Consider the following 15,062-nt stretch of genomic DNA (forward strand, 5'->3'; position numbering starts at 1 on the left):
GCGCGTCCTCCAGGAAAGCCCCTGTCCTCCCAGCGCGTCCTCCAGGAAAGCCCCTGTCCTCCCAGTGCGTCCTCCAGGACAGCCCCTGTCCTCCCAGCGTGTCCTCTAGGACAGCCCCTGTCCTCCCAGCGTGTCCTCTAGGACAGCCCCTGTCCTCCCAGCGCATCCTCCAGGACAGCCCCTGTCCTCCCAGCGCATCCTCTAGGACAGCCCCTGTCCTCCCAGCGTGTCTTCTAGGACAGCCCCTGTCCTCCCAGCGCGTCCTCCAGGACAGCTCCTGTCCTCCCAGCGCGTCCTCCAGGACAGCCCCTGTCCTCCCAGCGTGTCTTCTAGGACAGCCCCTGTCCTCCCAGCGCGTCCTCCAGGACAGCCCCTGTCCTCCCAGCGCGTCCTCTAGGACAGCCCCTGTCCTCCCAGCGCATCCTCCAGGACAGCCCCTGTCCTCCCAGTGCGTCCTCTAGGACAGCCCCTGTCCTCCCAGCGTGTCTTCTAGGACAGCCCCTGTCCTCCCAGCGCGTCCTCCAGGACAGCCTCAGGAAGGGATGGACCTCCCTTGCCTCTCCTGTTGCCAGACAGTCGTGTGCACGGCAGGGGTTCTCAGTTCAGAATAGGAAGCAGAAGAAGGAAGAGCACTCTGCAGCAGTCATCAAACAATGCTGTCTAGCCCCTGGCTACTCTGCAGAGCACACAGCAGGCAGTAGCAGTCATCTCTTACCCAGGCTACCTTTCCCACTCTGGGCTCTGGTTTACGCTCTTTGCTGCTTGAAAAGTTGGCAAATGTCCACTATGGTCCCAGAGCACATCCAGGATACATCTGTGGCCCACAGTAGCATGCACTTCATGGGCTCTGTCTGGCTAGGATCTTTTAGGGGCTTTAACAGTGGGAGGCAACCAGAGACTGGTTACAGATCTGGGAGTATAGCCCTCTAGACTCCTGCAGAAGCCATGGCTGCTTCTATGTCCTCTTAACTCCCCTGCTGTGGGAAACCTTCATCTCCTTTCCCCAGGTTCCCTTTTACTAGAAAGTTTAAAGGATCATATTTCAACCACCGCCCAGGACCACTGCAAAGCCATCTACCTGCATGTTCTCACCACCAACAATACAGCAATAAACTTTTATGAAAACAGAGACTTTAGGCAGCATCACTATCTGCCCTATTACTACTCCATCCGCGGGGTCCTCAAAGATGGCTTCACCTATGTCCTGTACATCAATGGCGGCCATCCTCCCTGGACCATCTTATATCCTTTACTGCTGGAAGGGAGCAGGAGAAGGCTTTATGATTTCCTGGCTAGAGGGCTAGAGAGTCAGCTGAAACTGTGGCCACCTTCAGGTGACAGTCACTGGCTTAGCTTGCAGCATTGTTCCTTGGTTACCTCATGGTATGGGCAGGTTGGGTGTACCTGATTGGCTGCATACATTAGGAAAGTTGGCACTCCCTGGCAACTCCAGTTCAGTAGGGAGGTTAAGTTTTAATTCTCTGGGCCCAGGATGAATTCATCCACTCAATATGGAAAACACCCCTGTTCTAAGGGTTAGCAGTGAACATGGCAGATGCAGGCATCCTCCTGTGCAGCCTGCGGTGTAGAGTAGAAAAGAAACAATGGCAGAACAACACTCGAGTTCAGGCCTTGGAGTTTCATCATCCAAGGTGTGTCCACTCACCCCCAATTATCCCTGATAATGATGTCCTTGTTAGGTGGGAAGGAAATCAGATGCCTCAACAGTCATAGGGTAAGTAGCCCAAAATATACCGCATGTGCCTGTGTGTGTGTGTTGTAGAAATGATTCATTTTAGAGGAAAGTAAAACAGGAAAGAGGTGATCCAATACTCCACAGGCCTAGTTCACATGAAGTCAGGCACGAATGGGCATCCAGGGGTTAGCACTACTAAAACATCTTGTTGGGGTGGGCTCTGCCCCTCTGCAGAACTAGGGACACTGATCTTGTAGATCCTACTTCTAGACTTTGTGAATGTCCTTGTGATGATTGCCCTATATGGCTCCACTGCACTATTTCCCAAATTGATGGTCTGTTTCAAGAGCCTTTCTGGTATTCTTTAGGGTTTAATAGGCCTTTGGCTTCCAGTTGAGTGCATTGTGCCCTATGGGTACAGTGCTGTAGGTCATTGATCAGACCCAAGGACACTGCATGCAGGCAAGGCAGATAGGGGCACATGGAGTATCTTCCTTAACAGAGCCCACAGACTACATCCAGCACCTGGGCTCAGCACTAGCCAACCTGAGCCCCTGCTCCATCCCACACAGGATCTACCGCCAGGCCCACAGCCTGCTCTGCAGCTTTCTGCCATGGTCCAGCATTTCCACCAAAGGTGGCATAGAGTACAGCCGTACCATGTAATGCCATTGGGGCAGCCTCCACCAGGCCTCTGTCCTCAGCACTTTGTGGAGCCTGTTTTCCTGTCTGTCTGACTCTTGCTGTCCTTTTTGAGGAGCTGGTGGCCACCTGCCGGCCCATCAGCCTGCCCCAGCTGCAGGCCCGGTGCTATGCTGGCTCAGGAGCAGAATGAATACTGGTCGTCAACAGGTAGGAACAGGTAGGACCTGGGGAATCTGATGGTTGCAGCAACAAGAAGTCTCTAGGCAGGGTACCGTGAGCAGTTCACAGCGAGTCCGGAAGCTTTTTGAAGAACAAGGGACCAGAGACCTCAAACTACTTGCCAGAATTCTTTTTACTCCCTGGATTTTGTGTTTTCATGTGCATATGCATGCACATGTGCACATTTGTGGAGCATAGAGCTCAACATGGTGTATTTTCCTCAATTAGTTCCTCAACCTTAATTTTGAGACAGCTTTTCTCATGGAACTTGTGGCTCATTGATTTAACTGGACCAGCTAGTGAGCCTCAGAGATCCTCTTGTCTCTGTCTCCCCAGCTGCCAACTAGGTTTTTTGTATAGGTGCATGTTTATATAGCAATCACTTTCCAACTGAGCAATCTCTCCAGCCCCTGAGTGGCTTTTTTTAAAAAAAGTTTTTAAATACCTTTTGAGAATTTGAGGGCATTGGATCCTCCAGTACTGGAGGAACAGGCAGTTGTGCTATGTAGATACAAGAATTTGACCCATGCCCTCTGGAAAGAGCAGCAAATGGTCATAACACTGAGCCATCTCCCAAAGCCATGAACAAAGGTTTTTCTTTTTCCTTTTTTTTTTTTTTTTTTTTTTTTTTTTTTTTTTTTTTTTGTTGTTGTTGTTGTTAAAGTGGATTTACATGATTGAAATATTGGAAAGGTAGAGAAAGACCAAGTAACTCCTACTCGGGGCCCCAGTTACTCAGCTTTACTTTACAAGAGGCACCAGTGATCTGTGATCCATGCCTGCTGCTCTTCAGAATTCTCCGTAGACTCCCACTCTGACAGCAGCACTGTCACTAGTGCATCTCCATGTGGCACTCTCGAGTCCTGCATGTGATCCATGCTGACACTTTTACAAGATGAGAGTCTGCTTTGATGTGACCATTTTGGTTGCTGAGAGCTGGAATCCCAGGCCAAAAGAACAGAGACCTGCAGATCTGGAGAAGATGTGGGTGCTGTAGCATCCACACAGAGGCTTGATACACATCCAGATGTGAGTCTTGACAGTGCTTATATTTGTGTAAAGTTCCAGGAGAGCCTGGCAGCCACTGATAAGACTGTGAGCCAGAGAAGACCTCATGTTTTGGTATACCCTGGCGCAGCTAAATCCCATAGGCCAGGCAGTGAGGTAGGTAAGCATCCTGCAGTACCTTCACATGCCATGCTCTCTTCCCTTCAGGCTCTCCTTCCACCTAGAGTCCTGGTCCTGCCTCCATGCCCTGGCACCACCCAACGGCCTGGCAGGTGTGTCTACATTCACTGGGAAGGGCTTGCCAGGCTTCTCCTCTGCCTCCTGCTCCTTCAGCTCCTTCCTACAAGATGGACTGAACTTTGCTGAAAACACGTGGACATTTTTGACCCTGGAGACACAGGAACTGTAGAATAAAGAGGCACAGCAAGGAGAATGTCAGTTTTTGTTTAGGAATGTCCTAAAGAAATGTAGATGGAAGCTGTTCTTATTCCTCCGTGAAAGGCTGGAAACTGGGGAAAGAGACGGAGGGGCTGGCCCTTCACAAGAACTTAAAGCTTCAGGAATCAGTCTTCTGCATAGACAGTTAGATGGACAGTTCCCTGTTCCCATTGTTCTACTGCCCACTTCTTCCTGTCCAGAAGGATCATCCTGCCTGTTGAGTCCTGGCATGCTCCACATAGCTGACCCACACTGGGAGTTGGACCAAGGACAGGTAGCTGTTGGCTTCTGGATTCCTTCCCTGCTTATCCTTCTAGAAGCTGAAACTTCAAGGCCTGGGCCAGTGCGGCCAGGAGGCGGCTGAGCTCTATGTTGGCATCTTTGCTACTGTGGACCCATAGGACCTGGCCTTGGGAGCAGAGGGCAGCTGGTGTCTGTGGGCCTTCAGCCCCTGTGGCAGAAACTGTCAGTACCAGGAATGGCACTTGCAGCAGACATCTCAAGTCTCCAGCATCCCTTCCCTTGTGCCCCCAAGTGTTTGCTGTCACAGTCCTGCCCAGAATTGCTGCAGTGTTACAGGAGCCCTTCAGGGTGTCTCACAGCTCCTCACTGTGCCAGACTGATGAACAGCTTTCTTGACAGGCCTCATAACTAAGTGCTTCCCTCCCTCGGCATTTCCTGGCTCAGGGCTCTCAGGCTGTAGAGCCAGCCAAAGACTGCCTGGCCTCAGAGAGGGAGGGGCCCTCACAAAGGAAGGCCAAGGCAGTAAAGTAGCCCCCTTCCTCAACAGAACTAGCCAGCAGGTGGCCAGTCCTGACTGGTTTTGGTTGTGTACTGAGGCCCCAGCCCCGCATCCTCTCCCTTTTCAGTCAGTGGTGATCATGTGATTTTCATTTCTGCTCTGTGTAGTCAAGGAAGAGTCTTCCAGAAGGTTCTGACTTGGACATTCATAAATCCACCTCAGAGGCCTCCACATGTCTCCCTTCAGTCCCATAATTATTGCAGTGTCCAGCCCAATGTTGAACAAATCGTAGTGTGTAGTCTCATTACAATAAATAGACTTCCACTAGTCTCATCCTGTCTCCAGTTGTTGGCTCTCATCACTGTGTGCTTTGCCCTTGTGAGCTAGGGCTGAGGGGGGATCTTCTTGATGGCTCAGTATGCAGGCAACTGTCCTGCAGAGGGTTAGGAACTTGAAGGCTTCCAGTGCCGGAAGTATTAACCAGCCTGTTTCTGAAAGGTCCTTAGCAGCTGTCTGCCAGTTCATACCAGCACTGCCAGCTCTCAGCTTGGAGTTAGGACCTGGTCCACGTGGGCAACTTTATAGTTCTCTTCTCCAACCCTCGTGTCCTCCACCTGCACCATATCTTAGAGAAGGCTCCAAGGGTAATTAAGGTTGTGAACAAGGGTCATGTTCACAACCAGTGTGGGAATGTCCCTGGTGGATGTTGATGTCTGGAGACAAGTAATTTAGGTGGTCACAGCGTGGGGGAAGGCATTATTGGGAGTCTACAGAACATCACAACAAAAACTTGGTCCAAGTACCTGAAATCTAGTCCAGCTGGAAGAATACTTGTGCCAGTTCTGATGGGCTCCTATGGAGCCGTAGACTCATTTAAACCCTTGATGGGGGCAGTGTGATGTCTGCATTGGTTGGTGTCCTGGTTCCTTCTTTAAACTAAACCCACATTTCATCCCTTTGCCCCGGAATGCCATGTCCCATGTTTAGACCTCTTAAGACCCTGCTTGCCTTCTAGAGCTATCACTTTGAGCAGCCTCTCATCCACACAGCCTCCCTGGACCTGGCTCCTGAATCTCCATGTCACCCTGGGCTGGATGCAGGGCTATGTTGACTGGATTGGCTTAATGACAAACAGACAAGAAGGTGCAGGCCTTGGCTTTTACTGAGATTAGACCTGAGGACTCCCTGGCCTCTCAGGAACCTGATTCTGCTCGGCCTGACCTCCCAAGTACAAGTGGCTGACCGGAGTTTGGGCAGGCTGCAAGGGTATGGGCATGCTTCCATTTCTTCTGTCCCTCTCATGGTTCTTCTTCCTCCCTCCCTCCTCATGCTTTCCCCAGACTAGCCCAGATCTAGTGCTGGGCAACTTTGGGGGCCATCTCAGTGGGGAGGACTGCCGCTGGGACTGAACCCGTCCTCAGCAGCCCTGGCCTCCTCCTCGGCCATCCTTCCCCTATTGTTCCCCAGCCCTGGCACTTTGGCTCCTATGTCCTCTCCAAGGCCCCAGAGCGGGTTCTCTTGCACAAGGGACACATGGTCTCCTCCAAGGCTCTCCAGGACCTCTTGGGCCTGAGTCCCAAGCCCTCAGGGGGACCAGACTGGGAGGGGACACCCTTGGCTGGGTCCATGCTGGAACTGGAAGCTGAGGAAAAAGGAAAGAGAAGTCACTCAGAGGGGCCCAATCTAAAACACTACCATGGGGTCCTCGGCCCTTATAACCTTCAAGACAATTGGGCTTGGTGCTACTTCCTTGAAAGAACTAGTGAGGGGAGGAAGGGATGTCAGTAGGTCAAGCTGAAATGTCATGAATCCTTCATTTGTAAAATGAAGGAACTGAGGCAAAGTTGTCCAAGGTCCATCAAAGTAGAGAGTGAGAAACCCAGAATGTGGGAAGGAAGGAACCCGGATCGTCTCCTCTGCCTTACACCTCCCAACAGGCTTCTGCTGTGGTCCAGTTGCATGTTACTAGACTTCAAAGGACTTACTGTGTACATTGATGTTCTGAATCAATAGTGGGGCACACGGATTAAAAAGAAAATTAAACAAGATCTTGGCCCCTGGGGCATGACATTATTTTAGTGTGTCCTGGCCACTGCATCCTTTCCTAGTTCTTGGCAGAAAGCTAGGAAATGAAAAAGGCCCATTTGAGTTCCCTTCAGTCTTTCTTTCATGTCTCCAGTCCTGTCTTAACAGAGCTCACCTGTATTTCCCAGGCTGTCCCTGGGCAGGTGGGCTTCCAGAAGGGCTGAGCAATGGCTGTTACCTGGACCCAGGGTCCCTTGTGGCAGGTCCAGGGGCCAGAGCGAGCCTTCAGGCCGTGTCAGGCTGCCCCCAGCCATGAGCCGGCCTAGCCAGTGGCTTCCACATTGGCCAGCAGGCTGCATGTGGCCTGGCAGGTAGAGAGCCAGGCTCCGGAGGTGTCGCAATCGGAAGTTCTTGGGCTTGCTTCCCTGGGCACTGGGGCCCTGCTGCTGCTGGGCCCCCAACCCTCCCTCATAGATGTTGGGTGGTGTGTCAGGGTGGCTGGGGCGTCCTGGGGCCCAGCTCACTGCATCTGCAAGAGAAAGAGAGAGCAGGAGGGTGATGGCCAGTGGGCCCAGCCTCTGGGGGAAGTGCAAGTACCAGCTCATAGGGTAGTTCTCACCCCCAGGCTACCAAGCCTCTGTTCCTGTCTATTCCCATTACTCCTCTTTGCTCCCCTAACAGAGGGGCCGAAGCAGCCCAAGACTTTGGCACTGAGACCCCATTGAGCAGTTCAAGGCCTTTTTGTGCTCTCTACTCCAGAAAGAGTATGTATAAGCACAGTGGGTACAAGAGGACATGACTGGCCCAGTCATACAGGGTAGATCAGGAGTTACTCCCTTCCCAAGCATGCACGTCCCTGGGCTCTCCCCAGTAGCTTTGGGCCCAGGTTGGGACAGTGTGGCATCTCTGCTGCTGCTCCTCCCTGCAGCCAGGCACCTTCTCTTATTCGAAGCTCAGAGAATGCACAGACCAAGGCTTCCATGGAGGGCCAGTATGGTGGGGGAGGAGTGGCCAGGCCTTCTGTGCAGTAGGGCCTGCTCTCCCCTGCCTAGGGGGTGGGTCTGCAGGTCTCCTATGGCAACTCGTCCTTATGACATCACAGTAAAGACTCTAGTCTTCCTGGACCCCCGAGTTTGGGAGAGGGTGAGAGAGGAAGGTGGAGGGCAAGGGAAGGGACCAGAAACCCAGGGTAAATTCACTGATGCTTAGATTCAGAGCAAGCCACGACTTTGGGATGCTGGAAAGTTATTCTCTAGGATGACCTTTTAGAGGCTTTGGCTTCCTCATCTGTGGCTGGGAGAACGAGGATTTGGAGAACAAACCTGGAGAGATCTGAATCATGCTGAGAAGATGGTTCTGGGTGACACTCGTCTAACTATCCATTTTCTCATAGGTTGTTAAGCAATATGTAGATAATGCTGATTTTTTTTTTCCTGAGCGTGCAGACAAACTGGAACAATTGTTCTGCTGGTAGAAATATAAAACTTTAGAACCTTAACTCCGTCACAAACGTTTTTTGTTTCAGTATAGAAAATTTAGTTCTAGGTTTTACATCTAGGTGTATGAACCATTATTTTTGTACATAGATACTAATGGAGTTTCACTTATTTGCTATGGATTGCTCATTGTTTCAAAACCATTTGTTGCAAAGACTATTCAAATGCATTGCCCCCCCCCATGTCAGACTTTGTATCTACTCTTGGTCTTTACCAGTGTCCTAGCTGAGGGCCTCTTTACATCTTGCGCCTACCCATTTTCCTTCTTTGCCCACCCTTCTTAGCTCATCTCATCTCTCCTCTTCCCAGCCGTTCTTTGCCGCAGTTGTCCTCGACTCGTAGCAGTCACCAAGGAGGGTTCTCCGCTGAGTCTGTGCTGACCCCGACCCCCGAGGCGTGGTACACCAACACCACCTCTCCAGGCTCAGAATTAACCACAGTTTCCAGGGCAACCTCTGTCGCGCGAGTCTGGGCGCCAATTTCCGGCTAGTCGTGAATACTGACTAGCTGTGCGTGCACAAAATCCTTCCGGGTACAGTTCTCGAATTTTGACCAGGGCAGGATATCTTCGTTCCTGACATCCTGTAGATACTTTATGCGGCTTCGACTGCGGGGTTTAGCTATGCTTTTACAAATACAAACACTCTGTCACAAAAGGTTATAGTGCTCCCTATATATTAGTGAGTCAATGAGAGTTACAACGGGACCGGAGCCAAAAAGAACTCAATGAGTAACTATGACCCTGCGCAGCTCGCAAGGTGCGAAGCGCCACCTGCTGGTCTGTGTCGTGCTCTTGCGCTTGCGCTTGCGCTCACCACGCTTCTTCGCTTCCGGCCTTGTTTGGCCTGGACCGCACGCCGTCCAAGGCCTCCGAGCGTTGCTATAGAGACGGAAGAGCGCTGGGCCTGCGAACTCGAAAGAGACGAGCCGCGGCGCCTCAGTGGACTCTTGGGGACCAGAGCGCCATGTCTTTCCGCGACCTCCGCAGTAAGGCTGCACCCGGCTTTCCTGTGGGCTTCCCGGGGACTCGAGACTCCCCTGCCGGACCCCTGCCCGAGTTGTAGGCCCAGGCAGGCCGCTGGTCCCCAGGCCAGCCGGGGGCTGACAGAACTTTACCGCACCTTTGGAAAGTTCTGTCCGTCACTGACCACGTATAGCTAGAACACTGGGAATGTGTCTCGAGCGGCTGAAGAACTGAATGTTTAATTTTACCTCATCTTATCTCTGGTTGTCACCGCCACATTTGCAGCCGCATTAGAAAAGTCATGGGGAAATAGAGTTTTTCTGCGTTAGAGTTTGTAGAAAGAACTAGTAAAATCGAGGAAGGGACTGGATGAATGGCTGTTGCTGCTAGGGAGGGGGGTTTTTTTTTGTTCATTTTTGAGGGTTTGTTGTTTTGTTTGTATATTACAATCTGTCACATGCTGTTCTCTACGTGGGCAATATTTCGTTTACTCCTAGGCAGTTTTTGTGCCCTGGTTTAGAGATGAAACAGGCAGCAAGAGGTCAAAGTAATTGAATGAGTGGCTGTAGAGTTTGAATCCAGATTGCCTAAACGCCAAATACTGAACAGAGAACTTTGCCTGAGAGTGAGGAAGCAGAATGCTCTTATTCGTTCCTGCCCTTTGCGGGAAGCATCCTTTCTGTGGCAGGCGGTTATATTTCACTTTTTTTAAAAAGATTTATTTATTATTATAATTAAGTATTATAATTAAAGATTTATTTATTATTATAATTAAGTCTTCAGACACACCAGAAGAGGGTGTCAGATTTCGTTATGTGTGGTTGTGAGCCACCATGTGGTTGCTGGGATTTGAACTCAGGACCTTCTGAAGAGCAGTTGGTGCTCTTACCCGCCGAGCCATCTCACCAGCCTCCTATATTTCGTTCTTATTGTTTCTAGTTTTAACTGCAAGTTAAGTAATATAGCTACCCCTGGTTCACACAGCTAGAGTGATGGGACTGTGTGACCCAAAAATCTTGCTTCACTTACAAGTAGCAGCTACTCAGGTCAAGTCTTCTGGGAGTTGAGGGGATTTGAAACAGTGTAATTATGGCTGTCCCACATGGTTTTCGATGATGTTAGCACTTTGCTGGGATCATTGAAGAGTGATCATTGTACTGGAAAGAATATTCAAAAGGAGTATTTCAGGATATTTACCTTAAATAAATGCTGCATAGTTGTGTAATCTATGAGACTGTCCCCATTTATAACAGTGGAGAACTTGACAGCTACTACTTAGCTAAAAGGAGTGTTTAGGCAAAGCCTGACTCCTTTCATAGGGGTATAAGGGAAAGCTGCTATATAAGGGATATATATACACACATCTATATATATATGGAATATATGTGGGATACACACACATCACACATATAAGGAAAGGAAATAAGGGAAGGCTGCTTCCCATTACTCTACCGTTTCTCTCTTCCATGACCCTGCTTTGTTGCCCAGGTAGATTATGTGGAATGGTGAATAGTACATTTTGAGTACCTGTCTTCAATAAGCATGAGTAGACATTACATAGCAAGGAAACATGTTCACTATCTCAGCATATTGTGAGAATTCAGAAATGTTGGTTGTTTTCTTGCTTTCTTGCATTCTTTTTGTTTGTTTTTCAAGACAAGGTTTTTCCTGTTTTGAACAACAGCCCTAAATGACCTGGAACTCGTTTTATAGACCAGGTTAGCATCAAGCTCACAGAGATCTGTGTGCCTCTGCCTACTGAGTGCTGGGCTCAAGGTGTGCACCGCCACTCCAGGCTTGACCGTGCTCATCTCTACGTCTCCCTTCTTCACCGCCACTCCAGGCTTGACCGTGCTCATCTCTACGTCTCCAGGCTTGACCGTGCTCATCTCTACGTCTCCCTTCTTCATTTTCGTTTTCTCCTTTCTTTCAAGCAGTGTGGCTTTCTTTAGCTGCTCCCAACTTAAGATATTACTGTTTACTAATCATTTTTTACAGTAAATCTAAATACTGCATATAGTTCAACCATTCTCTTAAGTTTTCTCTGAATGTAAAGTAATTGATCTTTAACTTCTATGTCATGAAAATCACATATGGTCACTGGAGGGGAGAGAAACAATGTATAATCTTGTTCTGTCAACATGTTTTTCTCATGTTTTATGAGGCTGGGTAGTTTTTGTTTTGGATAGCAAAGAGGCAGCTACCAGAGAGAAATTAAAGCTCCAGCTAATCTAAGCCCTATTTCTCCAAAGAAAATCTACTCCCGTTAAACTTGGGTGTTTTTCAGGTGATGGATTAGATACTGTTTCGAAGAATCCCCCCTTTCCTTTCCTGATTCTAGAATTGATGAATTCAGCACCCAGAGCTGAAAAGACCTGATAAGGAGGGAAAGCATTAAGATTAACTATTTTCCAAAAGGAGGTGCTATTTGACAAGGACTGATTGAACTGTGTTTTATATTGAACAGATTTCACCGAGATGATGAGAGCTTTGGGGTACCCGCGCCATATTTCTATGGAGAATTTCCGCACACCCAACTTTGGGCTTGTCTCTGAAGTGCTTCTGTGGCTTGTGAAAAGGTTAGAATGCAGTGTGGATGGTTGGTTTCATTCAGTAGCTAACTGGAACTTGTAATGCAAAGGAAGGCTACAGTGCAATCTGCATAGGATGGACTTAGCTATAACTTGTAAAAAGCAGCCAGGCATGATGGTGCAAGTGGACATCTGTCACTTCAGGGTCAGCCTGGCCTACATAACAAGTTCCAAGCCAGCCAGGGCTACATAGTGAGAGATTCTGTCTCAAATGTTTAAGAAATGAAAGAAATGACGAGAGTTTAGAGAACATGGAGGAGGTGATTGTCCTCATTAGAGTGCTGTTAGAGCCTTCACTTCAGCCCCTCACACAAACCATCAGGGACCTGCTTGCACACTCAGGATATACTCTATTAGATATGTTATAGATATGGCTGGAGAGCTGGCTCAGAGGTTAAGAGCATACACTGCTCTGGCAGAGGACCCAGGTTTGAATCCAAGCACTCATGTTGGATGAGTAAAAACTGTGCATAGCTCCAGCTCCAGAAGGACCTTAAACTTCCAACCTCATTGTGCACATCCTTACACACAGCCCACACACATACACATAATTAAAAATAAACTAAAAATCTAAAACAAGACATAATATAGATTTTGAATTGTGTTAAAAGCCTTGTATTAGGATTGGCAACCTTTTGTGTTAAGAACCAGATAGTAAATATTGTATAAGCTGTTACACTTAAAATGAGATGTCTGTTGACTATTCAGGCAGTTGGGAGCCATCTGACACAGATGCTAGGAACTGAACACAGGTCCTCTGGAAGAAAAATATATGCTCTTAAGTCAGTGAGCTGCCTCTCCAGCCCATTTTCTTTGCTTTTAAAATGTAAAAACTAACCGGGCGGTGGTGGCGCACGCCTTTAATCCCAGCACTTGGGAGGCAGAGGCAGGCGGATTTCCGAGTTCGAGGCCAGCCTGGTCTACAGAGTGAGTACCAGGACAGCTGGGGGTACAGAGAGAAACCCTGTCTCGAGAAAAAAAAAAAAAAATGTAAAAACTATTCTTATCTTTCAGACTGTACAAATACAAGGGTACGAGTCTCTGTCTTCTGAGCCTTGGTGAATTGTTAGTAAATCAAAGTAATTTCAAAAACTCTGCCACTTCTTAAAGTGAATTATTTAGCCCTCGTGTCTATCTTTGGCCAGGGACTATCATCTTGAGTCACAGTCTTGGTTATTTTCACAAAAGCTAGACATCTAAGCTAGATTTAGTTTGTGACTTGGGTCCCATACTTGGTTTGTTTACACTTTACTATTACTTTGCGAGTGTGCATATGCACACGTGTGGAGATCAGAGAACATATTGAGTTGAGAAACCTTATACCTTTACACAGGTTCTGGGAGTTGAACTCCAGTTTCCAGGCTTATAGAGCAAGCCCCTTTACCCATTAAGCTTGTGTGTATACACATACATGTATGGATTCATGCTAGCCACAGCATACTTGTGGAGGTTCTAGGACAACTTGTAGTTGGTTCTCCTCTTGCACTCTGTAAGTCCCTGGGAGTTGAATCCTAGTGCCAGGTCTGGCAGGAGACCTAGTCACCCTCGGAACCACCCTGTGCTCCAAGTCGCTGAATCTCAGGCATGGGTTGGAATTTGCTCCCTGGGTATTTTATTTGCTTTTAAAGTTTCTGCTTAATCATATTGCCTTGGATAGAGCCTGGAGAACCTTAGTAATCATCCACTTTCTCTTTACTGGACTTTTTTGTTTTGTTTTGTTTGTTTGTTGTTTTTGTTTGTTTGTTTGTTTGTTTGTTTGTTTTAGGTAGGGTTCTACTATTTAGACAGCCTGCCTGCTCTGGAACTCACCGAGATCTGCCTGCCTCTGCTTCCCAAGTCCTGAGATCATAGGTATACACCACCACACCTGACTTCAAGAGACTTTCTATTGGACTAACTCATACTTGTTCTCTTTCTAATAGGTATGAGCCTCAGACTGACATCCCTTCTGACATAGATACTGAACAAGACAGAGTTTTCTTCATTAAGGCAATTGCCCAATTCATGGTTAGTTCACAGTTATCTTACAGCACTGACAAATAAATTAGAAAAAGATGACTCCTGATTGGGACTGTTAGAATTGTTATTTTCTAAACCATACCACTTTTGGGTTTCTCTGGAACTTTTGTACCAAAGTGTTTATTTGGTTTTTGACTCATTACTTGTATGGTTTTATTTGTTTATTTTTGGATAAGTTATATGTTTTATGGTTCAAAAGTTTTAGATCATGAACTTATACAGAATAAAATGACTTTCTACCATGTCTGCCCTGAGCTGAGTTACAATCATAATATCCACTATTTTAGATTGACCACAGAGTTTGCTTATGCATATTTAAGCAAATAATAATATATATATATATTAATAATATAAATATATTCCCTTTTACACATGTTGTGTAGCATCTTGCTATCTTCACTTAAGAATATATTTTAGAGAACTTCCCAAATGTATATAGAATTTTCTTTTACACTTGAGTTAATATTGCTTACATAAGTATTACACAATTGTTATTTATATAAGTATTTAGGCATTTTACAACCTTTGTTATTTGAAATAATGCTGAAATGAATAGCCTAAGGTTTTTATTTTGTATGTGAGTCTATGCTTAGAGTAGTTCTTAGAACTGGGCTTATTGGGTCAGAGATACATGCATCTGTAGTTTTGAGGTCTTTTCCCAGGTTGCTCTTTATCACAGTGTGAGACACTTACAATCCTGTCTTGGGAAAAAAAAAAAAAAACCTCACTAAGAGTTGTATCACAGTTGCTGGCAGAGACATTCTCAAAGTACCTATATGGGATTTGTACTGTACCTGAAAGGGGCCTTAATCTTTGAAGCACATCCTGTAGCAGTGCTTAGGGTAAGACAGGAGAACCGAAAGTTTGAATCTAGCCTGAACAGCTGCATAGTGAGCTTCAGGCCAGCCTGAGTTACATAGTAAGACCCTGTCTGAAGAAAGAAAGCAAAGCAAAACTTTGTCTCAAAACAGGCCACAAAGGCACATATAAAACTCAATACCAAGAAACTCTATCAAGCAGACGGGTATGCGGTGAAAGAGCTGCTGAAGATCACATCCGTTCTTTATAATGCAATGAAGACCAAAGGGATGGAGGGCTCCAACGTAGGAGAGGAAGACATCAGCAAATTCAAGTTCGATCTTGGCTCCAAGGTAAGTGTACTGGCTGGTTTTGTGTGCCAACTTGACACAGGCTGGAGTTATCACAGAAGGGAGCTTCA

The 15,062-nt window shown here is 47.5% G+C and overlaps 3 protein-coding genes across 26 annotated transcripts in view; 2 read left to right on the forward strand and 1 right to left on the reverse strand.

The window, feature by feature from the left end:
- The window catches only part of Naa60 (N(alpha)-acetyltransferase 60, NatF catalytic subunit), a 33,109-nt gene extending 28,028 nt beyond the window's left edge, over positions 1-5,081 (forward strand). For 7 of the 8 annotated variants that reach the window (XM_031360835.1, XM_031360825.1, XM_031360860.1 and 4 more), the window contains 3 exons: positions 1,008-1,242; positions 2,206-2,548; positions 3,776-5,081. In XM_031360835.1, coding sequence (XP_031216695.1) covers positions 1,008-1,242; positions 2,206-2,362 — 392 coding nt within the window. In that variant the 3' untranslated portion in view covers positions 2,363-2,548; positions 3,776-5,081. Of the gene's footprint in view, positions 1-1,007; positions 1,243-2,205; positions 2,559-3,775 lie in introns of all 8 variants that reach the window. The other variant, XM_031360813.1, reaches the window with a different exon arrangement.
- An 811-nt stretch (positions 5,082-5,892) lies between these two features.
- On the reverse strand, positions 5,893-9,385 carry CUNH16orf90 (chromosome unknown C16orf90 homolog). 9 transcript variants are annotated; one of them, XM_031360922.1, is made up of 4 exons: positions 9,085-9,385; positions 8,096-8,237; positions 6,949-7,302; positions 5,893-6,390 (listed from the first exon to the last, which is right to left on the reverse strand). In XM_031360922.1, exons 2-4 carry the CDS (start codon positions 8,112-8,114, stop codon positions 6,233-6,235), a joined length of 531 nt encoding a protein of 176 aa, XP_031216782.1. In that variant the 5' UTR covers positions 8,115-8,237; positions 9,085-9,385; the 3' UTR covers positions 5,893-6,232. The 9 variants fall into 9 exon arrangements, with proteins under 9 accessions (XP_031216782.1, XP_031216790.1, XP_031216757.1 ...); XM_031360930.1 differs by having other exon boundaries at positions 8,096-8,240; XM_031360897.1 differs by lacking the exon at positions 9,085-9,385 and adding an exon at positions 8,545-9,067.
- Cluap1 (clusterin associated protein 1) overlaps positions 7,849-15,062 on the forward strand; it is a 36,873-nt gene continuing 29,659 nt past the window's right edge. For 2 of the 9 annotated variants that reach the window (XM_031360788.1, XM_031360808.1), the window contains exons 1-4: positions 7,969-8,166; positions 11,701-11,812; positions 13,747-13,831; positions 14,815-14,994. In XM_031360788.1, coding sequence (XP_031216648.1) covers positions 8,124-8,166; positions 11,701-11,812; positions 13,747-13,831; positions 14,815-14,994 — 420 coding nt within the window. In that variant the 5' untranslated portion in view covers positions 7,969-8,123. The other 7 variants (XM_031360805.1, XM_031360806.1, XM_031360803.1 and 4 more) reach the window with 7 other exon arrangements.

Source organism: Mastomys coucha, unplaced genomic scaffold (genome assembly GCF_008632895.1).
Source record: "Mastomys coucha isolate ucsf_1 unplaced genomic scaffold, UCSF_Mcou_1 pScaffold12, whole genome shotgun sequence".
Lineage (NCBI taxonomy): Eukaryota > Metazoa > Chordata > Mammalia > Rodentia > Muridae > Mastomys > Mastomys coucha.